The sequence below is a fragment of the Grammomys surdaster genome, unplaced genomic scaffold (genome assembly GCF_004785775.1).
Source record: "Grammomys surdaster isolate TR1022 unplaced genomic scaffold, NIH_TR_1.0 203, whole genome shotgun sequence".
Lineage (NCBI taxonomy): Eukaryota > Metazoa > Chordata > Mammalia > Rodentia > Muridae > Grammomys > Grammomys surdaster.
This window is the reverse complement of record NW_021604648.1, coordinates 3,232,380-3,258,072: the sequence shown is the minus strand read 5'-3', so window position 1 is coordinate 3,258,072 and position 25,693 is coordinate 3,232,380. Positions and strand designations below refer to the sequence as shown.

The 25,693-nt window shown below is 38.0% G+C and overlaps 1 protein-coding gene across 2 annotated transcripts in view; it reads right to left on the bottom strand.

Annotated features, from left to right (window-relative positions):
* Positions 1–25,062, bottom strand: part of Acer3 (alkaline ceramidase 3) — an 81,610-nt gene extending 56,548 nt beyond the window's left edge. Inside the window, exons 1-2 of one of the 2 annotated variants that reach the window (XM_028770664.1) lie at positions 24,932–25,043; positions 16,892–16,953 (exon numbers count right to left, since the gene is read on the bottom strand). Coding sequence is in view for 1 of the 2 variants with exons in the window: in XM_028770663.1 (XP_028626496.1) it covers positions 24,932–25,034 (103 nt within the window). In the remaining variant the exon portion in view is untranslated. Of the gene's footprint in view, positions 1–16,891; positions 16,954–24,931 lie in introns of both variants that reach the window. The other variant, XM_028770663.1, reaches the window with a different exon arrangement.
* Between the last annotated feature and the right edge of the window lie 631 nt (positions 25,063–25,693).

Genomic DNA, 25,693 nt, shown 5'->3' with positions numbered 1-25,693 from the left:
CGTGCGCCACCACTGCCCGGCCTAGAAAAGAACTCTGAATGAAGATATACAAGCAAGATATTTTGTCTCAGCATGACAGTAGGTGGAGCCAGTGTGTTCAGAAGGCTCACTGCCAGTATCTGGCAAAATATATAGGACCCTAAGGTGACTAGATTCTGTAATTCTATAATTTACAATTATATAAATTCATCTCACAGAGCTGTGAGATGGGGATCTTGAAACTTAATCTCTCCAATTTTTAGTAGGCAACATACTGTTCTATGGAGGCAACTTATTCATTAGTTAACATCTTAGATTGACAATCTATAAATAAAAATATTTAAATAATTACATATTAAAGAAATATGATCAGATAATACATTACATGTATATATTCAGTCTTAGAATATCCAATATCTTCTGGATTGTGTATGGTGGTACACATCTTTAACACCAACACTTGGAAAGCAGAAGTAGGTGGATCTCTGTGATTCAGCCCAGTCTATTCCAGGGCTATGTAGAGAGATCCTTCACAAGACAAGACCAGACCAGACCAGACCAGACCAGACCAGACCAAACCAATGCCTTCTGGTCTCTAAGAGTACTTGCACTCATACACATACCCACACAGGAACACAAACAAATATGCATAGTTTAAAATTAAAAAGTACGGGTAGTGGTGGCGCACGCCTTTAATCCCAGCACTTGGGAGGCAGAGGCAGGCAGATTTCTGAGTTCGAGGCTAGCTTGGTCTACAGAGTGAGTTCCAGGACAGCCCGGGCTATACAGAGAAACCCTGTAAAAAAAAAAAAAAAAAAAAAAAGAGAGAGAAAAAAAGAAAAAAGAAAACAAAACAAAGAAAGAAACAAAAATAACTCCACCCAGGCTTATAAAAAGTATTTTTTACATTTTAAAATATTTTAAAGCCATAAACTATAAAAATGAAATATACATATTAAATTGCATTGGAAGCAGATTTTAGGCTTATGAAGAAACCCAAGTAAAGAGATAAGAGAGGAGCCAAAGCTCCACAAAAATCATGGCTAAGGAAATTTGACGTATAAGATGGAGGTTACAGGGGAGGGGACTCAGGAGAATACTACTGTGGGTGCCTAACTCTGCCTTAGAAAGGCCCAAGGTGAACACTAAACAATGAAAAGGACTTTAAACAGATCACGTGAGTCAGAAGGACAAGAGAAGATGGTCTTTAACTTACTGAAATAATATTTGTTGAATGAAATTATCAGATTTATCCACAGGTCAAGAAGGAAAAGTTTTCAAACTGTGCTAAGCAACAAAGAAGCACAAGTGAAATGTGAAAATCTGAAAATGATTATTTTGAAAATCCCAATTCCCTACATTTTAGTTAAAACTTTCAGAGCCCAGCTCAGGTCTACTGACATAGGTGAAGCTTTTCCCAACCACCTTACAGAAAACTGACTGCTCTTCTTACAGCACGTAATGTTCCAACCCCTCCCCCAGCACTCAGCTCAGATTACCTTGCATAGATCTCTTCACTATATGTGTTAGTATCCAAGGACAGTGGCCTCAAATTCATTCACTCACTCAAGTGCTAAAAGGCACTACAAAGTCATCATGATGACACAAAGGATAAAGGCACCTACCCTGACTCCTAGCTTGATGACATGAGTTCAATTCCTGGGACCCATACAACAGAAGAAAAGAACAACTCCTACAAGTTGTTCTCCCCTCCATACATGTGTTGTGGTGCTTGTATGTGCGTGCGCACACACACACACACACACACACACACGAACAATTTTTTTAAAAGATACTATAAAGCAGTGGTTTTCAACCTTCCTAATGCTGCGACCCTTTACTACAGTAGTGACCCCCAATTATAAAGTTATATCATTCCTACTTCATAACTGTAATTTTGCTGCTAGGAATCGTAATCTAAATGATATGCAACCACCGAAGGAGTCATGACCCACAGGTTGAAAATCGCTGCTGTAAAGGAACACAAAATTAAGACAGCCTACATGAAAATTAAACTAGCACCAAATTTATAAAGTACTCCAGAAACTTAGATATTGGGGCTGGAAAAACTGTCCAGTGGTTAAAAGCATTTGCTGCTCTTCCAGAAGACGTGAGTTCAATTCTAGAACCCACATAGTGACTCAAAACTGGTCTGTAATGCCAACTCAAAGGGAATCCAAAGCCCTTTTCTGGCCTCCAGGAGTTCAAGGTACACAAGTAGTGCATAGATATGCATACAAGAGTAAAACATCCACACACATAAAATAATATCAATAAAAACTAGAAACTAAAATAAAACGAACCTATAGACATTATTTTAAATGCATTTGATTATAATTAATGGAGTCATTCCTTTCTCCCAAATGTATTATTTGCTGTTAACAATTTCATACTTCAACTCTAACATCACTCACTCTTCATTTACTTACATCTGAACTGTGTAAGGGGCTGGAAAGATGGATCCGTGTTTAAGAGCACTCACTGTTCTTCCCAAGGACCCAGGTTTGGCTCCCAGCACCCACAGTGAGTGGTTCATAACTAACTGTAAATTCACTCCAGAGGATCAGGTACTTTCTTCAGACTGCTTCTCTTCTGGATCCTCAGGACCCTGCATTTACACTTGAGTATGTGCATAAAATTCAAAGTGAAAATAAATCTTTTTTAAAAGATGCATTTAAGTTTAATTAATGAAATGGGACTATTTCATGCTACTAAAATTTCATCAAGGATACCATTTATATTTTTATGATTTATTTTCATTAAAGTTTTTAAATTGTCATGATTTAGCCATAAGACATATAAAATAGTTTCTTTTCAATTTGTTACATATATTTCTTTGTGTAAGGGAACAGAGGGGTCCTGAATGCCAAAGTGTACATGTAGAAATTTTCAGGGCTCAGTTCTCTCTTTCCACCATGTGGGTCCAAGATCAAACTCAGGTTGTTAGGCTTAGCAAGAGGTGCTTTTTACTCTGAACCACCCTCTGAACCACCTTACCATCCCAAAAAAGTTTTTAAAATAAACTTGAAGTAGTTACAAGAGAAAAATATTTTCCTGGGTCCTAGTTATTCTTCAAGACTCTTTAAGTATTCTCAAATATTAGAAGTATAGGTTCCGTAACTTAAAACGTTTTCTTTAATATGTAAAGTTTTTAAAGATTTATTTATTTAATGTATATGAGTACATTCTCACTGTCTTCAGACACACCAGAAGAGCATCAGGTCCCATTACAGATGGCTGTGATCCACCATGTGATTGCTGGGAACTGAACTCAGAACCTCTGGAAGAATACCTAGTGCTCTTAACAGCTGAGCCATCTTTCCACTCTGTAAATATTTATTTTTAAATTATGTGTATGTATATGGGTCTGCATGTGGGTATGTGTACATGGGTGTTGGTGTCTGTGGAGGCCAGAGGAGTCATCTACTTCTGCAACTAGAATTACAGGTGGATGTGAGCCACCCAATGTAGGACCTAGAAATGAAATGTGTGTCCTCTGCAAGAGCACTACACTCTGTTATCTACTGAACAATCGCTCTGGCCCCCACCACTACTTTTAAAAGGAGAACTGCAGAGTACCACATTGTATGAGATATTGTTTGTGTGATTAATCTCTTTTGGTGCACACACACAAAGATTAATATGCACACAAATAAAATTATGTTAAAAGCTTCTTATTTAAAGAAGCTGTTTAAAAATACTGTGAACATTTGTCTTGTTTCCTTGGGCTGCCATAACAAGCTACCATTTGTCATAACAACCAATAATGTCTTTATTGAGAAGGCTAGAAATCTTAAATCTAGGTGTCAGTGGAGTTGTTTCCTTTGTAGAGGCACCGAGGAAAAAATGGTCCCCTCATTACTCTGAGTGTTGGGTGGCTACTGATGAATTTCTCAGCACTCTTTGGTTTGTAAATGCATCGTTCCAATCCCTGCCTCCACTTTCCTCTGCTTTCTTGACTCTATGTAGCTGTGATTTCTTCTTACACAGATACCAGTCATTGAGTTTAGAACAGCCTAGTTCTGGTATAATCCCAGGATGTTAACTTTATCTGCAAAGACCCTATATTCAGATCAAGTCAGACTCTGAGGTGCCAAGTGGACATGAACTTCAAGTGGACATTATTTAAACCCCAAAATATCATTGAACATACTTATCAATGAACATAATATATTATTTTTCAAACTAAAATGCTTTTAAACTAAGGTATAACATTCACATAGTTTACCAAAAAAGTGAAACAATAACAAGGAAATTTTTCTTGAGAATTCCTTAACTGCCTTATATAATATAGTAAACATGACCTAGAACATATTTCTTTTGAAATGTATTTATTTTACTTTATATGTATGTGTGTTTGCCTATGTGTATCACTGTTTTACCTGTGTTTATGTGCACCACACATATTCAGTGCCAAAAGATTCCAGAAGAGGAAGCTAGATTCCCTGAAACAATAGTTACACATGGTTATGAGCTGCCACATAGGTGATGGGAACCAAACCCTGGTCCTCTGGAATAGAAGCAAGTACATTTAACTGCTGAGCCACCTCTCCAGCCCTGAGAATCTATCTATCTATATATTTTAGTAACCCATAGGATGAATTCTTATCAATGGAATCTTCTTCTGGATACTACACAGAATCTCTTTTTAAGAGCTGGCTCCCCATGTGGAATGGCTGCAAGTTATAAGATCATCTACAGTCCTACATTCCCCTCACACCAATCCTAAACTCTTTGTTGTGAAAGTTAGAATCACCTTCAGTAAATGCAGCACTCTTTTGGATATTTATAGGAAAGTGGTGTAGTCAAAGTGTAGATATCTATGTTTAGACCAAGTATACTATATAAAACAGTAAGCTCAGAAAAATTTCCCCATAAAATACCTTATGATAACAGAGATTGAAAAAAGCAAGCACAGGCTGGTGAGATGGCTCAGTGGTTAAGAGCACTGACTGCACTTCCAGAGGTCACGAGTTCAAATCCCAGCAACCACATGGTGGCTAACAACCATCTGCAATGATATCTGATGCCCTTTTGTGGGGTGTCTGAAGACAGCTACAGTGTACTTACATATAATAAATAAATAAAAAAATTAAAAAAAAAAAAAGAAAAAAGCAAGCACAGTAACTATAAATGAACTCGAACTGGAAGTTCCTACCTGGAGTTCTGGTTTAGACTATGGGTCTGAACTCCAAGAAGTTCCAGATCAACAAGGTAGGTGAGGTAACTGATAGGCAGATTGGGGCATAAAGTGGTGTCAGGTAAACCTGAAGCTCTGTTTTGTTTTTTTTGTTTGTTTGTTTTGTTTTTTAAGTGTTGTACTCCCAACTCTTGAATGTACATTTACTTAATGCTTTGTCAAGAAATTATCATGAAGTAAATTTTATATAAAGAATTACTTCATATTGAAGTATATAGTCATCAGATTCACATGGCTGTTCTCTAGGAAAAGCACCCGTGAGACTGCTCTAAGATGTGAGTTTAACTAGCTGTTTTTTTCATGAGCACCATTTTAATTTGAAAAAAATGACAGGTAAATCATGATTATTTATTCTTAGGAATATTCAAGATCTTCCTGGAAATGAGCGAAGTTTAAGTTCCTTCAAGAAAAACAACTGTATGTTTGGTTTTGGTTTTCCAAATGACAAAATGTTAGCTTTCAGACAAAACTTAATATTGAAAATCTTGTAACTACCACTCTATAGTTTGCCAATACTTACAGGCTTATCAAGTAACACCAAAGTGTTATATTAACAAATGAGATTTTTAAAATATTAAATAACTACTTGGTAAAGACCTATATCAACAGTGAACCTTTTTTTCTGAGGCATGATGCTATCAAGTCATACAGATTTGGTAAAAGAGCATTCAAAGTACAATAAAAATTAATTGATATATTTTAATGGGACATAGGAAAGCAAGATTAATGATACAGTCATGAGAGAGTATGTTTTAACTAGTCATAAGACTAAAACTTGTTAAGTTTTGGTATAGTATCAAAGAGCATCCACAATTATTGAGAAAGACTATCAAAATACTTTCTTTTTCCACCTACCTGTGTTTAAAGACTAATATTTTTATAGACTTGAACCAAAACATTATTATAAAATACAAAGTAAAAAGGGAAGAATACAGCTGACTTTTATTATACCTAACAGTAGAGCCTTCTAAAAATGTAAATAAATACCATTTTATTACTAAATTTTATTATTATTATTATTATTATTATTATAATTTATTATGTGTGCACATAAGCATGAAGTGTGTGGTAAGGCGCCTATGTCACAGCCTACATGTGGAGGTCAGAACTTTGTGAAATTGGTTGGTTCTTTCTTTTCACATTTTTACACATTCCAGGCAGTCAACTTAGGTCATCAGATCTGCAAGGCAAGCACCTTAACCCACTGAGCCATCTCACCAGCCCTCTCAATAATTTTTAAAAGCAGGAAGAGATCCTAAAAGCATAAAGTTTGAGAAGAACCTGATCCAGCACTAGATGAACACACTCCCACAGTCTGGCAGATCTTTCAGTGTTGGCCAGGACTAGGAGTGGGAGAATCTCTTTTAGTAAAGTTCTCATAATGTACTAAGATTTCCATTGGAGATGCAGCTCAGTGACAGAATCCTGCTTAGCATGTGGACATCATGGGTTTAATCCTTAGCATTTGAAAAAATAATAATTCAGTTGTATCAGTAGAAAGCAGGAGATTCTATAAGTCTTTTGCAGGTCATTAATCATAATAGAGGATAAAAAAAAAAGTCATGAAGATTCCTAGTGTAGCTCGGAAGCTTGAGCTTTTAGATAACAATAACAATCCAATATGTGATACAAGTGAAGAATTCAAACACCTGAAAACAATTATCTCTTTGCAAAGTCTCTTTCATTCTCTTTCTTATACTATCAGAAATTAAAAAGAGCAGAATTAAAAATTAGTGGTAGAAAAGGGTTCACAAATGGCTCCAGATACAAGCACTTTTTATACTATACAACTCTAGGGTTTCCCCATATCTCAGTTGATAACTATGGTTGTTTAGTGATATGAAAAATGCAAATGTAAAGATGAACATGGCCGGGCGGTGGTGGCACACACCTTTAATCCCAGCACTTGGGAGGCAGAAGCAGGTGGATTTCTGAGTTCGCAGCCAACCTGGTCTACAGAGTGAGTTCCAGGACAGCCAGGACTGCACAGAGAAACCCTGTCTAAAACAAAACAAAACAAAACAAAAGATGAACATGAACCAAAGCCCTGATCATGTCTTCAAATATTTATAATTTTATTTCATTTTATTGACTATATAGTACTTTAGTATAAGGCTACATCATAATTTATTTATACAATTTTCCAGTAATCAACATTAAGCTTGTTTCCAATTTTTACTACAATGTTCAATGGTATAATCAACAAGGCACAAAAAAAAAACCTCTCTTTGGTGAGGTTTCTTGGGTTGTCTTTGTTTTTATCTCACTAATGGCAGGCTGTGAACAGCTACAACTTCAGACACAAGCACTTGTTTTCACTTTTCTCTACATATAAGTGCTTCAGCAGAAAAATTTAAGGAGCATTAACCTAATCACTTTCCTGTATTACAAATGAGAGGACAGAGACCCCATACTAACTGGCTTTCCTATATTTTTACAGGAAGAATAAAAGTCATCCCAAACTAGTGTCCTGACGAAATGCCCCTTTCCTTTGCCCCAGTCTACTTTTCTTCCTGTCTTAACACATGTTTTGTTGTAATAACACAACACTAGAGGCTGGAGAACTTATTTACTTCAATGTTCTGGAGGCAGAGAAATTCAAGAACGAGAGGGTTTCCTGTTGCATCATAACCTGGAGGATGAAGGAAAGTGATGTACACAAAAATCAAGGGATATGTCAGTCTCACTCTTAAGCATGAGCTTAAGACTTAATGACCTAATTACTTCCAAAAAGTCTCAAGTCACAGTGATACTACATTGAGAACTAAATTTCAACATGAATTTTAGAGGGCATAAAACATATTTAAACCATACCATTCTCATTTTTCCCTTCCTGGTTCCAAAACAGTCTAATAAAATTATGTTCTCCACTCCTGACCCTCAATAAAAATACAAAGTCTTTTTAACTATCTGCAGTTCTGCAGAGTTTTTTGCTGATGACAGAGAATTTGGGAATGGATACAGAGAGTAGAATCACAGTTGAAGCAATTAGGAAGTTATATATAAAAATTAAAACAGGGCAGCAGGCATTGCTCAATGGTGTAACACTTGTATAGCATGCATAATGTCCTAAGTTTGAGCCCAACACAAATGCATATACATGTGAGTGCATGTGAACACAGATATAACATCAAAATAATATGATGCTAAAATAAGAGAATTCAATAAGAGACTGGAAAGTTCAGACACTTACCCTAGTACATTTGGAATGTAGTATATAATAATGTTGGGTTTAGCAAATGGTAAAAGGTAACTGGACTAAATCATCTTGAGAAAAATTAAGCTCAATTCCTTTTCCATATCTTATACTAAGTTATTCAAATATAGCTTTGAATATGTAGGAATAAAGTATTGAAAATACTAGGGAATACATTTTTTTAAAAAGATGATTATGTACTACATGAGTAGCAGCACAATGCAGCCCCCACTGAGAATTTCAACCTTGAGCTCTCCTACAAACTGAATTTATAACCCAGATCCCACTGGTTCAATTCAGAAATAAGCAAGCCTGTGCATAAATTAGGAGCCTTTGATATCTTCCACAGCTTCAGTGTCTGTCTGACCTTACTTTTGCTCTGCCCTCTTGTGCTCCTTTAAATAAAACTCTATGGTGAATATGGTTTATGAAGACGAGTGAGTCCTTTCAAATACCCAACCTTGTGAAATCTTTACAATAATATTTTCTATAATTTCCACAAATGTAAAAGTAGGCCATGTAGCCAGCTCATATTCATATAAAACAAAAAGTATCTAAATCTTGTGCTGCTTCCTGGTTTATACTAAATATATACATGGCCACTGATACTCACTTGCCAAAGTAATTCTAGAAGTGGATAAATGTATGAGAGTATTCATTCAGTAGAGGCACTGAAGATCAAAAGAAAGAAATGACTTGTCCATGATTGTTAAACTAATGAAAATGCAGATGTAGATTCAACCCTAAGACTAAGTTTATTAATTGTATTGTACTGCTTCCAAATCTGAAACGATTACATACCTATGATATCGCCCCAATATGTGGGTTTAAGGTAACACCTCCTATGGTAACGAGTAGTTTTTAGTAACAATATATAATGGTGCTAAGAGACTAAATATCTTCATCCCTTCATTCTATAATTTATAAGTACAGGGTTTAGACATTGCACTGAGTAATGTTTTTGGTAAAACAGATTATTTTTGAGAAGAAAATAAATAACTTTGCAGTTCATAAGCAAAAAGGAAGATAATTTGAATTTCAAAAATAGTAAAGACTTTTAAAGACAGGGTCTGACTATGTAGATCAGGGGCTAGTCTGCAAATTCACAAATACACACCCAATTTGCCTCCAAAGTACAAAACCATACTCTGAATTTATAGCAAAGTTTTAAACCATTAACCCACATTTACATGATACTTTAGGGTCTATGGAAGTCATTACTTATCTAAACCTATAAGATAATTGATAATCCAGTATGTCAGCTAAAGGCAGCTAAAGAAAATTTAAGCAACTTGTCTTATATAAAATATCTCAGCCAGGTAAGGTGGCACATGCCTTTAATCCCAGCACTCAGGAGGCAGAAGCAGGTGAATCTCTGAGTTCAAGGCTAGCCAGCCTAGTCTACAGACTAAGATCCATCCAGGATACCCCGAGCTACACAGAGAAACCCTGTCTCAAAAAAGCAAACAAAAATACCTCAAGGAAAAGACAGTATTCACATACAAGGATACTGATTATAAAATTTCTATCCTCAGGGCTGGATTGAGGGCTCGGTGGTTGTTAAGAAACTGTACTGCTCTTGCAAAGGACCTGAATTTGGTTTCCAAAACCATGTGAGGTGGCTAACAATCACCTATAACTCCAGCTCCAGAGCACCCAAGGCCTTCTTCTAACCTCTGGCAAGCACTGTATTCATGTGTACAGACAAATATACACACATATATACATATTTTTTATCTTGAGATATCTATTCTAATTCCATTTTATGAGCTATTTTTTTCTCATGTTGTTCTGGATTTTGTGTACATGTGTATAGTTGTTAATCTAGAAAATAAAAAATTCAGTAATCCTTTACTTCATTTAGAAAACCTATTAATTTAGAATTTTAAAATTAAACGTTACTTAAATGTTTTAGTACAGATTTGAACCTCCTCATAATTAATGGCTATAAATTTGTATTATAAATTATTCAATTAAGTATCATTACCAGTCTAGTAATAGTAAATATATTTCAAACATTTTTCTTTTCTTTTTTTCTTTTTTTCTTTTTTTCTTTTTTCGAGACAGGGTTTCTCTATGTAGTTCTGGCTGTCCTGGAACTCACTCTGTAGACCAGGCTGGCCTCGAACTCAGAAATCCACCTGCCTCTGCCTCCCAAGTGCTGGGATTAAAGGCGTGCGCCACCACTGCCTGGCCCAAACATTTTTCAAGTTATACAACAAATGAAATAATTCTTTTAGTCAGCTTCCTTGTGAATATGAATAACAAAGGCAAATAATTATATCTAGATATAGTTATATAGAAAATAAGCTGTGGAACTCCTTTGAAAATGTGTAACTGGTTGTTTATGTGTAGCAATGTTTCAGTCTTCAACAGTATAAGCAGCTAAGTACTGATTTTAAAAGAGTACTAAGTAAAAATATAGGATTATGAATTTATTTAACTAAGTCCTAAGTACTAGAGAAAACCTAAAAAATATATAAATGTAAGTTTTGTTTTGTTTTGTTTTTTTTAATTCTCAAATCTCTCAAATAAACTAAGCTACTTCTATCAGAATTTCTGGACCAACTTTCACTGGAACAAGATATTTTTCTCCTAAGGTCTTCATTCATTGTCCAAGTGTCAGCTTAAGGTCTGGGACAACTGTTTGACAGAAAACCAAAGAAAACAGAATGGGCTGGCCAAGTCGAGTGAGACATGGTACCAGAGGTTTCTCTGTGGTCCAAGTAAAACGACAGTATCAAACACACATAATAAATATTTCCATGGTCATATCATTAAGTTACCAATTAAATACTGAATTTCACACTTTGCTTGAAATAAATTATATTTTTAAAAAAACCTGTTAGCTTAAAACAAAAGAAACAGAAATAGTTATTTCATATTTTTGGAATCACAACAGTAACTGATTTATATGACATCATTAGATATAAAATGTCATCTGTGGGTTGGGTGTTATTATCCTTATTTTACTTATCAGAGAACTTGACCCCCATAGAAAGTATATAGATTGTTCCATGTTGTTTTGCTGTTAGACTGTATTTAAACTCATATCAAAGACAAACTATGTTCTTTGTATCACACTAGATGAAAAACAAAAAGGAAATGAAATACAGAAGCTTCAAAATAACAAGTGTTACTCTCTACTAATAATTGTGTAAGGCTAGCAAACCATATGTATCCTGAACTTATCTACACTTCTAAAGTGTATTTACTTGTATGCTTTATAAGTTTAAAAAATGCTACTGTTAAAGAAGTCTTCACTGCTATAAAGAATCATTTATTGAGGCTGGAGAAATGGCTCAGAGGTTAAGAGTACTTGCTGCTCTTGAAGAAGACTCAAGTTCGGTTCCCAGCACCTACATGGTGGTTCACAACCATTTATAACTCCAGTTCCAGGGGATCTGATGCCTTCTTCTGACCTCCATGGTCATCAGGCACATAGTGGCGCACAGACATACATGCAGGCAAACATTCACACACAAAACAAAATTAATCTATCTAATAAAAAAGTAGGCAAAAGAATCATTTTTCTTTTTTGCTATTTATCCTTTTTACATTTTTTAAGTTTACACCTCAGTGTATGACGTCAGTGGGAGAAAAAATATCTACTGTATAACACTGCAAAGCAACATACATAAACTAAAAAGAATCAGCCAAACAGGGGCTGGAGTGATGGCTCAGCTGTTAAGAACACAGGCTGCTCTTCCAGAAGACCTAATTTTGATTCCTAGCACCCATATTGGGTAGCTCAAAACTGCCTGTAACTCCAGCTCCAGGGGATCCAACACCTCCTGGCCTCCACCAGAACCAGCAGTCATGTGGTATATATTCACACTAACTAACACATTAACACACACACACACACACACACACACACGTGGAAAAGGTTTAGAAAAAATGGTATCAGCAAAACAGTAAGTGAAGAATTACAAAAAGACGAGAAAATTTAAAATGTGAGCATTTTATAATGTTTAAAGAAATAAAAGGTCACAATGAAAAGCAAGCACAAAAGAAAAAGATGAGCCGGGAGGTGGTGGTGCACACCTTTAATCTAAGCACTTGGGAGGCAGAGGCAGGCAGATTTCTGAGTTCAAGGCCAGCCTGGTCTACAGAGTGAGTTCCAGGACAGCCAGAGATACACAGAGAAACCCTGTCTCGAAAAACAAAACAAAACAAAAAAGATAATTACCAACACTGAGACTTGGAGAAATGTAATCCTCTAGGAATCAAAACTTTTTTAAATCTTATTTATTTATTTTATGTATGAGTGTTCTGCTGCATGTGCACCTGCATGCCAGAAGAGGGCATCAGATCCCTTTATAGATGGTCATGAGCCACCTTGTGGGTGCTGGGAATTGAACTCAGATCCTCTGAAAGATCAGCCAGTGCTCTTAACCACTGAGCTATCTCTCCAGTCCCAAATGAAAATTTTTTTAAAAAAACTAAAATAATTGTAAATTTAGAAAAAAATCTAAATAAGTCTGAATTAATCAAGTAGAGGAAATAGGCAGGATAAGGCAGGACATATCAATAGAAAGGACCACTTAAACAAGTACACAAAGCAATGAAGCTGTGCTCTGTTTAAGAAAGTAACAGTAGTACCACAAAAAGTACAAGTGTTTACAAAACTGAGAACATTAGAAGGAAGCAAAGGTAGATAATGTTGCTATGTTATATCTCAACACTACATTCCTATTATGCCGATACTGCTTAGATGGTTATTCTTTAAGCTCAGAAATAATTTCATTAGGGTTTAAAAGAAAAGTCCTCAGAGCAGGCAACCTGTAAATCTCAGATGCTGTCTAGAGGAAACAATTGAAGGTGAGAAGGAAAATAAAACCATGCAGTCTAAGTTGGCATGAAGGTCAAACACATGACAGAAAGGATAGCTTTATAGAGAGTAAGGAAGCCCAAAAGGTTGGGAAGCTCAAAGCATGCTTGGAAAAAAGATAGAAGAAAAGAAAAAAGCTATGCTTTTCTGAATAATTTAGAAAAAACGGCAGATTAACAAAGCTATATGGTTGCAACCCAGTAAAATACTACCTAGATGACTTTCTTATCTCATGTATCTATCCACCTATCTACATGCAATAAAACTGCTAGTTTTAAAATATATACATTCTTGGCTAACAGAAAATAGCTATCAGCAATATGCAGGCAAAAATCCAAAACTCCTTGCACTACAAATATGCAAACATGTTGGAAATTTTCAATAAATATATTCTTTGTTTTGTTTTTGTTCTCAAGAGACGGTATCACTTAATGTAGTTTATATAGCCCTGACTAATGACTTATGTAAACCAGGCTGGTCTCAAACTCACAGAGGCCAGTCGGCCTGCTCCTGCCTCCCCAATGCTGAGATTAAAGGTATGTGCCATACTTGGCTTAGAGAATATATTATTAAACAATATTAAAACTCAAGATACTTCTGAGGAATGTGACACAAAAGGAAATTAAAAACTAATATGGTAACCAGGTTATAACTGCCCCAAGAGTAAAGGGAAGGGCATGAGTTGCCTGTTTTGGTACCACAGAAGAGTGAGATGCAATGCTCATACTAGAATAACACTGAGGCCTTTGGAACACTTCAGGAATGAGCACTAGGTCTGGGATTACCTGATATGCTTAAGGAACTACCTATTTACAGCTACATGAAATTTTAAAAGTTATCATTAACTAGCATAGAAAAGCAAGAGAGCTGATTCCTATTGACCTTGTTAGAGGTATACATACATACATACATACATACATACATACATACATACATAGTTGGAAAAACAATGTGTGTAGCAGGACTTGGGGTGTAGGCTTGTAACCCCAACTACTTGGACAGCTAAGACAGGAGGGTAGAAAATTCAAGAACTGCGTAGATGACAAAGTGAGTTCAAGGCTAGCTTGGCAATTTAATGAGTGTGACTGTGTGTTAAGAATTAAAAAGAACTTTTATGTGGAATGTATGTAGTTCAGTGGTAGAGAATTTGCCTAGAATGTACCTCAGGCCAACTATGAAGAACAAAAAAATCATAAGCTCATTTAAAACATTATGAAGGATTTAAAATTATTATCATTGTGGGGGAGGGGGAAGAGGATGTGTGAATGCCCATAACACATGTGTAGAGGCCAGAGGACAACTCTATAGAGTCAGATCTCTCTTTCCACATTTATGTAAGTTTAGGGGATTGAACTGAGGTGCCAGGATTGTGCAGCAAGCACTTTTACCTGAGCTGTCTTACAAGTCTCTTACAAATGGTTTCTTTGTTCATTTGTTTTGGATTGTTTTTTGTTTTTGTTGTTTTGTTTTGTTTTGTAACTCATCAGTGTAAACTTTTTGGATGACACATCTTGTAATAATGTCAAAGGGCTGAACATGCCTGTGAGAGCAACCTCTAAAGCAATAATAAAGAGAGATAACAGAGAAGCTACTAGACCAGCTAAAATACCGGTTGCATAAACACATAGCTAAGTTAATTCAAAAGACAATAGGAAAAGAATGAGAAAAAACCAAAGAACAAATGCAAAAGACATTAAAAAGATGATAACCAAATCATACTGATAACCAGGTGTGGTGGCTCATGCTTATAATCCCAGTATACAGGTGGCTGAGACAAGAGCATCCTGAGTTCAAAGCCTTCCTGGACTATAAAGTAAGATGTTATATCAAGAAGCAAAAATAAAAGAAAGAAGAAATTGCTAAACTGACAAAAAAATGAGTGTAAAGAGTCAATTATAAAGCGTATAGAAAAAGTGCTTTAGATGCATAAATATAGAGATAAAAAATTAAATGGCAGGAGAGAAGAGCAATGCCAACATACACTATAACCAGCTGGGTGATTATAACCAGCTGGGTGATTACACTAGCATCAAAGAAAGCGGACTTCAGGACTCAGTTATCACCAGAGGGAAGAGATGACATGTCACAGATGTAAAGAGTTAATAGTTCAAGCCTATCAGTGTCTACAGAGTCAGTGCAAATACCACAACTTTACTATGTCTAATTCTGGAAGTCTGCTTTGCTCTGCTAATCTACCCAGTCACTGCTGTTAAAAGCAGTCTATTGTGAGAAATTAGAGAACATATCTAAGAGCTAACAGTTCACCTCTAAGATGAGTCACAATTGTTCCCAGCTCCGCAAACAAATTATTTCAACTATAAACTATTTACTCACTTTCAGTGGGTAAAATAGTTCTTTTTATTATTATGCATATATCATAGAGATCACTAAAAGGATGCTTTAAAATTCTCGGAAGATAAAACAGCTTATGAAAGTGTTAAACTTTGTTCTTATTGTTTAGTCTCATCTTTTAAGACTTAAAAGTCATAGTATAGGAGGTGGTGAGATGGCTCAGCGGTTAAGAGCACTGACTGCTCTTCCAGAGGTCATGAGTTCAAATCCCAGCAACCACAAGGTGGCTTACAACCATCCGTAATGAGATCTGATGCCCTCTTATAAGGTGTCTGAAGACAGCTACAGTGTATTTACATATAATAAATAAATAAAAACCTTGGGGCCGGAGTGAGAAGGGAAGGGGGAAAAGTCATAGTATAATTTGGCATACCGAGTTTACACAATAGGAAATCAAAATTACTCTAAACTAAACTTCAGACACTATTTTCAGTTACTTATTGTTGAATAACCAATCCAAACTTCAACTTTTCAAAAGATAATTTATTATTGTCTCTCTTAGAACAATATGAACAATGAAAGGGACACAGATGTATAAGGTATATGTATAAGGTACCAGTTCTGAAAAGAGTAGTGTGGATAAGGGACGGGAGGAGTGGAAAAGATTGAATACCTAAGAATGTATAAACTAGATAACATGACATGCGAGTATATGTTCACAGAAATGATTAAAATGAAACTAACTGAAGCGAAAGGCTGACAACAACGTGGACCAGATGACGTATGTATAAGTCAGGCAAGGTGGTACATGGTTGTATTCCCAGTAGTCAGGAAGGCCAGTGTGGGCTACGTAAAAAGTTGAAGGCTAGCCTGGGTTACATAGCCAGATGCTATCTAAAAAAGAAAGCCTGGAAGTTTCTAATGTAAGAAAATATATATTTGCTTTACGTCCTTTAAATATTCCAATTTAAAGGATTTACCTATGAAAAATAAAAAAGATGCATCTATTAGGCAGGTGTGGTGGCACAGCTTGCACCCCAGCACTTATGAGGCTAAGGAAGGAAGACTGCCACAATTTCAAGTCAGTGAGGGCTAAATAGAAATTCAGCGAGGCTACACAGCAAGACCATGTGAAAATAATACATAAATAATAACAAAATAACAGAAAATGTCTATGTCCACAAAAAGACCTGTTTAAGGATGTTCACAGCAGTTCTATTGATAATTATCAAAATCCAAAAACAGATGGCCACCTAAGCAGGAAAATGGATCTGTTTCATTTATAGTAAACTACCAATACATAGCAACACAGATGAATCTCAAAAACATTCTGCTGAACAAAAGAAGTCTTAGATCAAACAGTAAACACTAGATGATTCATTCTACTTACATGCAGTTCCAGAACAGGCAAATCTTCCTTAAGGGAGTGGGAAAATCAGAACAATGGCTGCACTGGAGAGGAAGGAGGAGGAGGTGACTACAACACAGAAGGGGCATGAAGTTCACTGTGAGCAAAGCTCTCTCTTTCTTTTCCTCTCCCCCGCCCCCACACTTGGTGGAAAAAAAATATAAAGCTTCTAGAACTTCAGATATGCTAAGCATCCACTGTACTACAGAGCTACATCCCCAACCCAAAGCTGCATATCTTGACAAGGGCTCTGTTACACTGGTGTACTTATTTCTCATCAAATACTAGTTCAATATTTATGCATTCCATTGAATGAGGACTTTATACAAAAATAAAAACATGTAACAAGGTGAACATTATATAATGAAACTGTGAAAGATTTTAGGGAAAGTGTATGATTGTCTGCAACTTACTTTGAAATATGTCAAAAAATAAAATGATAGAAAGAAGAATCAGTAAATGAATAAATATATTATAAACCTACAATAAAATGTTAAAGTAGAGCATAGGCATTGGGTAAACGGACATTCACTGCAGTATTCTTCCAAGTTTGATGTATGTTTGAAACTCCCGCCCCCCCCTTTCTCTCTTTTTCCCTCTCACACAAGCACACGCACGCGCACACACACACAGAGTAAATTAAGAAGCTAGAGAGATGGCTCAGTGGTTAAGGGTACTACTGGCTGCTCTTCCAGAAAACCCAAGTTCAATTCCCAGCACTTACACAGAGGCTTACAACTGTCTATAACTCTAGGTGCAGATGTTGTCCTCTGGCCTTATTGTACATTAAGTATGCAAGTGGTACACTGACATACACACAGGCTAAACACCCATACATATAAAATAAAAATAAACCAGATAAAACAACCAAGATATAAAGTGCTTATCTCACATACCTGAAGTCCTAGTTCAAAGAGACATTTTATAGAAAATAAAATGATATAGAGAATAAGTGATTTACCACAGTTACAAGCCTAAACTTGAGCAAAGTTCCAGACTCTAGTGTACTGGCCTCTTTTATCCTGTTGCTTTCGCCACAGTAAAACTCTCAAGATTTTCACGTTACCATAATGATTCTTGCTGTCTCTTTCTGGCTCTGTCATTTTGTTGAGTTCTAAAATGTCTGTATCCCAACACAAAATTGTAAATTTGCTGAAAACATTGACAGTGGTTCTTTTGGTTTTGTGCTATTTTTTTTTAACTCAACTGTGTGTTTCTCAAAAAAAAAAACTTTGTAGATGGCAATGCAATGCTGGTGTGTTACAGTGTCAAAAGTTAGGCACATCTACAAGTTTTTATAAATCTGTTTCAGGTTTTAGGTAACATTTCACTCTGTTCCAGTGCATCCATAAATATATCCATCTCAACACCCAAAATCATTTATTTGCAACCTCTGAGTTGGATATATTAAACTTAAATCTTTTTGTACACTAAATTTGCTCTTTCATTTGTCCTTCCTTCTTCAGCTGACTTATGGTGCTTTTGAGCTGTAAGTTGGATAAAGTACTGCCTATCTTCTTTTCCTTAGGTAAAGAATTATCTTGGGATATGCAAAATGGCTCAGTAGGTAAAGGCACCTGCCATCAAGCGTGAGGACCTAGGTTGATCCCCAAGACCCAGGTGGTAGAAAAAGGTGTCCTTTGATGGTCACATGAATATGCACACATACACAATAAATAAATAGATAGATAGATAGATAGATAAATAAATACATGTTTAACAATAGAATTCTCTTCTTTAAGGTATCAGGAATGTCACATCTGCCAGCCCACAGATACCCAGGACTAAAAGACTCCTAATGAATACTCACTTATTTCAAGAAAAATGGAAAAAGCCTGAGAAAAGAAAAGGGAAAAAAGGTAAGAAATATGATACCCCTAGTGACATATGTATGACAGACATCTAGTTAAAGCTTTTCACGATGAGCTGCATAGGAAAGGAAACAGACACCTTTCTCCCATTTAAGCGAATCTTATAACAGCCATGGAGACTGAGGGCTGCCTACTTCCTTCTGCATGGGTCCTATAAATAGAACTCTAGAGTGACAACAAATCCATTAGGAAACACAATACTTAGCTCAAACCATCCCAACTCCAGAACAAAAGGGAGATGAAGGGTGCCAATCATTCTTTCCATCAAAGGTGCAGCCAATCATATTTCTCTGACAGATGAAAGCCATAACTGAGAATTTAAAATATTCTTTAGCTTTTTGAAATATAACTTCTATAAAATGTAAATTCTTATACATTCTTCTATAAAATACAATTTTTAAAGTGAATTTCACTTGAAAGGAGCAGTGTAAACAGGCCTGGTATCTCAAGGCTGCAATCACAGCTACTCTGAAGACTAAGACAAAAAGTAAGTTCAAGGCCTATCTGAACTACACATAGTGACTTTAAGGCTACCTAGGGCAAATTAGTGAGATTCCGTCTCAAAATAAAAAAAAAGACAGTTGAGCTCTAGCTCAGTGGTCTGGATGGATGGATAGATTACACACACATTTATAGAAAGACAGAAAGACAGACACATAGAAATGTAGACATTTAAGTATAAATACATAGATACAGCTCAGCATGCATGCAGTCCTAGGTTCAATCTCTAGTCTTGGGAGGAAAGTATCCTACTGGTGGCCTTTCCAACTATATGGACAGAGAGACTGCCTATACATAACAGATTTACAATCTGAGACAATGACTAAAGAGCTCAATAAATATTTAGTAAATGACAAAAAAAATTAAAGGCAGGGTCTCACAATGCCTAAGGTGGCTTCAAACTAGCTAACTAAGAATAGCCTTGTACTTCTGACTCACCTGTCTCTACTTCCCAAGTCCTGGAATTATAAGCATGAGCCACCACACCCAGATCCCTAAATAATTTTTGACTGAGTAATTTCTTCTCTAAGTCAATAAAAAGCTTAGAACTCTCCTCTTCCTTTAGGCAATATTTCTTCCATTAGGCTACTAGTATTTGAAATGCCACTTTCTGTAATGTGGTAGATTGAAGTAGTAACTTCTTTCAGACCTAATTGCTCTTTTTAAAATAGGGTAGCATCACCTTCTTAATAGGGATGTTTGAAAATTATTAATACACAGACAATCTTCACTTAGCAAGCAGAGCTTCAATATGTACATATTTTAGTTTGACAGAATTTAGTTAAATAAAGCCAATCCAACTAAATATATTACAATCCTCACTGCTAAGACTTCAACCTACATATAACTGCATAAATTTTTGTGTGTAACCAACTAAATCAATTCTTTCAAAGTTGGTTACTTTCAAAGTCATTGAATAACTGGCCAATAATGAGAAAAGAGCAAACAACAAACTTCACTTGATAGAAAGTCCAAACAAATGTAAACAGAGATACAAGAGAAACAGAAAACCATGAAAATATTGATGCTGCTATCATTTAAGAGGCTAAAGATGTACAGCCTAAGGAACTTAGTTAAGGCAAACTTATCAACCTAAAGAAACACAACAGTTGTGGATAAAAAGAGTGAAGATAACCCAGAAGAATGATACTGACCAACAGCAAAAAAAAAAAAAAAAAAAAAAAAAAAAACCTAAGTCAATTCTAACTAAAGGAAGTCTTGGAGATATTTCACAATATGGAAAGTGCAAAGAATAAAATGCTAAAAGATTATCCAAACTCAAAAAGTATTTGTCAACGCACAAGAAGTACATCTGTGTGTGTGGCAACAGAGGAGCAAGTGGAGAGGTCAAGGGACTATTTGTAGGAGTCAGTTCTCACCCACCTTGTATGTTTAGGGAATTAAACTCAGGTCATCAAGGTTGGCAGCAGATAAGAGACCTATCTTGCCAGTCCTGTTTAATAAAAACTTTTAAAGTTTACAAAACAACTATGACTTTTCAATTATTGATTATAAGATTGCTTTGGGGCCACCAAGCCTGATAAACTGAGTTTGGTCCCTGGAACCCATGTGGTGGAAGGAAGAACTGACTTAGGCAAGTCGTCCTCCGGTCCTCATACACTGTGGTACATGCAGACTCCTTCTATCACATAAATAAAGCAGCTTTTGCCCAGTTCTAGCTTGCACTGTTATTTGTATAGTCTCATATAAAACAGGAAACACTTATCCCTACAACTTTGAAGATTTTGTTATTTCTTTTTATTCGTTTTTCTTCTTTATTAATCATTCCATTTGTTTACATATCAAATGATATTCCACTTCCCAGTTACCCCTCCACCAACCCCCCCATCCCACATTCACCCTCCATCCTCCCCTTTGCCTGTATGAGGGTACTCCCCCACCCACCCACACTTTCCCACCCCACAGCTACAGCATCCCCCTACACTGGGGCATCAAACCTCCCAGGGACCAAGGGCCTCCCATCTCATTGCTGTTAGCCAAGGCCATCCACTGCTACATATGTTTCTGGAGCCATCCAGGTACACTCTTTGGTTAGTAGTCTAGACTCTGGGAGAACTGGGTGGTCAGGCCAGCCTATGTTGCTCTTCCAGTGGGGTTGCAATTTTCCTCCACTCCTCCAGTCCTTCCACCAGCTCCCCCACCATGTTCTCTGAGCTCAGTCTGACGGTTGGCTCCAAGCATCCACCTCTGCATTGGTTAGCTGCTGACCAGACCTCCCAAGGGACTACCACACCAGGTTCCTTTCAACAAGCACCTCTTGACCACGGCAACAGTGTTGGTTCTGGATCTACAGACAAGATGGATCCCCAGGTGGGGCAGTCCCGGGTTGGCACTTTCTTCAGTCTCTGTTCCATTTTTTGTCCCTGTTCTTCCTTTGGACAGAACCATTTCTGGGTTAAAAACTTTGAGATGTGTGGGTGGCCCCATCCCTCAACCAGGGGCCATGCTTATCTACTGGAGGTGATCTCTACAGGTTCTATCTCCCCTTTCTCTGCACATTTTGGCTAAAGTCATCCCCGTTGGGTCCTTTACTCTCTACCCTTTTTCCTGGTCCTTAACAATCTTTTCAAATAAAAAGTTCTAATCAATATGGGCTGATATTTAAAAGATAGCTTGTCAGGACTGAGGGTTACCACTGTCGTATGTATGTATGTATGTATGTATACACACACATATATCCCCAAGCTCAATTATTATTCAAAATACACATACTGAATGGCAAAAGATGGTTGAGTAAGTTGAATAGTAGCCCAGTTTGTCTTTTGTGACAGTATAGGATTTCCTGTCCATTCTCCCTTGAATGTAAGAGCCAAAAAACAAAACAAAAAAAAACAAAACAAAACAAAAAAAACCTGATGGAGAACTAAAGGGCATAATAGATTTAGAATACAATCTCAACCTGAATACTGTTTCAATACAACTTACTGCAAGCTTAGATAAATTATTTCTTTAAAAATATGCTCCTGGCCTAGAGAGATGGTTCAGCCATTGAAGGCTAGGCTTATAACCAAAAATATAAGAAATATACACTCCTTCCAGGAATTGAGCCTCATTTTGGGGACGCTAAGACAGAAAGAGTAACAAAAGTTTGAGTCAGCCCAGCCTACACATTGAACACCTGGAGCATCTGAGCTAAAGACCTTTCTCAAAATAAATCAAGCTAAAAATTAAAAAATTAACAAACATTTCAAGTTTTTAGTCTGTGAAATGGGTATAATAATACCTTCTTCATAGAATTACTGTAAAACTCAAAAGAGATATAAACATATAAAACTATGGTATAGTGAGTCCTTAGACAATATCTATTGCTATCCCTGATAATATTATCATTAAAACTCACTATTGTAAATGTGATAGAACTACGCTTGTCAGGAATACACGGGATTATTAAGCAGATTTTGCTTGCTTGCTTGCTTATTTTGTTTTTTGTTTTGTTTTGTTGAGGAAGTGTTCCACAGGGCAGAGTCTGCTCTAGAACTCCTGTTTTACTGCTTCCACCCCCTAAGTGCTAGAATTGTAGGCATGTGCCAACACACTCAGCTTTTTAAATCTGGATACTATTCAAAGGCCAAATCCTCACACTCCCAATATCGATATATATCCACCACTAGGTTATATGGTCAGACAATCTGACTCAACTTTCTTCAGGTCATCTTCTCCCAAGGGAGTACACAAAGGGTTGCCAACACATTCATTTATCCTCTTCACACAACTCCCTTGATTGCTATTTCAAAACCTTCCTACAGTCTACTCAGTTTCCTTTTCTGAGGACTTGAAGTAAACCATTTCCCATTTCTCAGAGCTATTTGCCAAAACACTAGTATCTTCCTCTCTCACAGTTCAACTGTTCTCACATGACTTAACTGCCAGTTTTCTCTTTTGATTCTAATCTAAAACCTTGGTTCTAAACCAAAAGTCTTTATTACTATTGTAGATTAATAAAACTGCAAAAGGCTAGTACCTTTACTATACGATTCCTCCCAAAATAAATGACTTAAGTGAGCGATGCCTATTTAGCACTTTCAATGACAAACCTCTCTTGCTCCCTTACTCCCATGCCAATTTCTCCCATACCAGTATCGCTGCTTAGAAAGTTTTGTCTTATGTTGAAACAAAAAATCTTTCCCCTTGCAGTTATTTTCTTCTACCCACTGCACCTAATTCTACAATCTAGAGAAAGTGAATGAACTCCAAGCCCATCCAATATTTGAAGACCCCTAAGAGAGGACAAATAAAGAGCTATACACTTCCAGCTTAAAGAACATGATTTTAAGTCTCCCTGGTGGTCACGAGCCTCTGGTACTCTTGCCAAAACTGTATAAAAAAAGCGAACAGGCAAAGTGCTTCCTTTGCCAATGTTTGGGTTGCCAAGTAATTACCCTATAAATGATCCCCTTTGCCCATTTTCTCCTTTACTGTATAAAAACTATTCATTTAAACTGGTGGTTCTGATGCTCAAACTAAATCATGGTCTCAAGGGCATGGGACTAATGTCGTGAAGAACTGCAAGACTTTCTGTGGGATCATCTGGCAAGAAACTCGTGCTCCAGGACTCAAGAACAGAACTAAGAGCTAAGAGTTTTGCCTCACGGCCTAATAAAGCGGGTCCATTCAAAAGAAGGCAGTAGCAACCAAAGCCTATTCTCTGCTCCTTGCCAGAAACCAAAAAAGGATGATCAAACACTGTTCTCAAATGCTAACCAAAGTGAATGAAAGAAGTGGCTGATTTCTTTCTTGCCTGATTAGAATAATCATGTGGAACACACACACACACACACACACACAATCATGTAGAACACACACACACACACCATACCGAGAAAACCTAAATCTGGCCAGTAATTCTGGTCCAGCAGCAGCAAATCGTGAACTCTAAAAGTGCTTTCATGGAAATAAGGGTCCTCAGATGACCACTGACCCCTAGAAAGTCTGATAAGATAGATGCAGAGAGGAAGCAAGGAGAGTTAAAGTCTTTTGGGAGAGTGTCTGGGGAAGGAAGGAGCTCTGGCTTCCCTTCTGGTGCAAGACTAACAGGGATCTCTAGTACTTGAAGGAACCGGGTAGGGGTGGAAACAGGAGTGAGAATGGGGGCGGGAGTCTCTGGCATTGAGAAACGGTAACTGTCTCCTGGAAGTGAGAGTGGTCTAACGGAGAGATGAAGGGAAGGAAGGCCCCTGAAGAGTTTCCCAGATTGGGGGAGAATGAAGCCAGTAAGCGTCCCCTTCTCCGTGCCCGGCTGGCTGAGGCCAGGAAGCAGCAGTCGGGCTAGCGTTCAGGGCCCTCCCAGCAGAGACATCCTCAGTCCCGACTTCAGGGCGGGTAGTGCCCGGCCTGGCAGCAGCGGCGCTCAGGTAAGAACTCCTATTCCCTGCGGTGCGCCTCATGCTCTCCTCCGAGGTCCAGGCGCGGCTCGTACGTCCCTTTCGTCCCCAACCTGAAGGCCTCCTGAAGCCAGCCCGGGCACAACTGGCGGCCACGTCGGCTCCCCGGCTTCCCACGGCCGCGCACGCCCAGCTGCCGCTCCCGGGCCCGGCCTGGAGCCTACCCTCGCAGCCAGGTTCGCCCTCTGCGTTCTCCACAAGTCTCCCCTCAGCGCGCGCCCTCGCTCCCCGCCTCAGGCTCCACTCACAGAACTCAGCGACGAACAAGGTCACCACATAGTTCTCCTCACACCAGTCCAATGTGGAGGTCGTGGGGCCCCAATAGCCTTTGCGGTCCACAGCCGGAGCCATCGCGCCGACGCCCCACACTATGCTCGGCCCGCTCTCGGGCCGGCTCAGGCAACGCGCGCTCTCCGGCTCCCTCCTCCCTTACCCAAAGGGCAGAGGCGGGGCTAGAGCCGTCACTGAACCTGCCCAGCGGCAGGCCCCGCCCACCGAGCCTCCGGGAGGTCCCGCCCCCTGCACAGTCCCACCCACCGCTCCCGGGGCAGGCGCACAGGACCCATCCTGATGGCAAGGGGTGACCTGTAGCTCTTGGGCCCTGTGTGGGTATGGGGGGAGGTCGGAGTGGGGGGGTAGTGGGAGAGTAGCGGGAGGAGTTAGGGAAGAGGGAGAGGGGAAAAGCCCAGCCGACCTCGACGTGCAAGCAAGAACGGAGGCTTCCAACACCTAATAATCCGTCAGGATGGGACCAAGCCTCTATTAGTGTGGGGCAGTCTGTTCTAATTGGGGCAAGAATGAGAAGAAATCTTTCTCTGTCGAGATTAAACTTGCACAGTGAGACACCTCAGTGTCTAACTCTGACCACAGACCTCAAGAGGAGACTAGAAACAACACTCCCAGGCAGCTCAAGAGATTCCCAGGAAGTCACGCTGAGTGTCCTGTAGAGACAAAGGAAAGGGACAACAAACTGAAAATGGTTAGAATAAAAAAAATAGGTGTTGGGATCC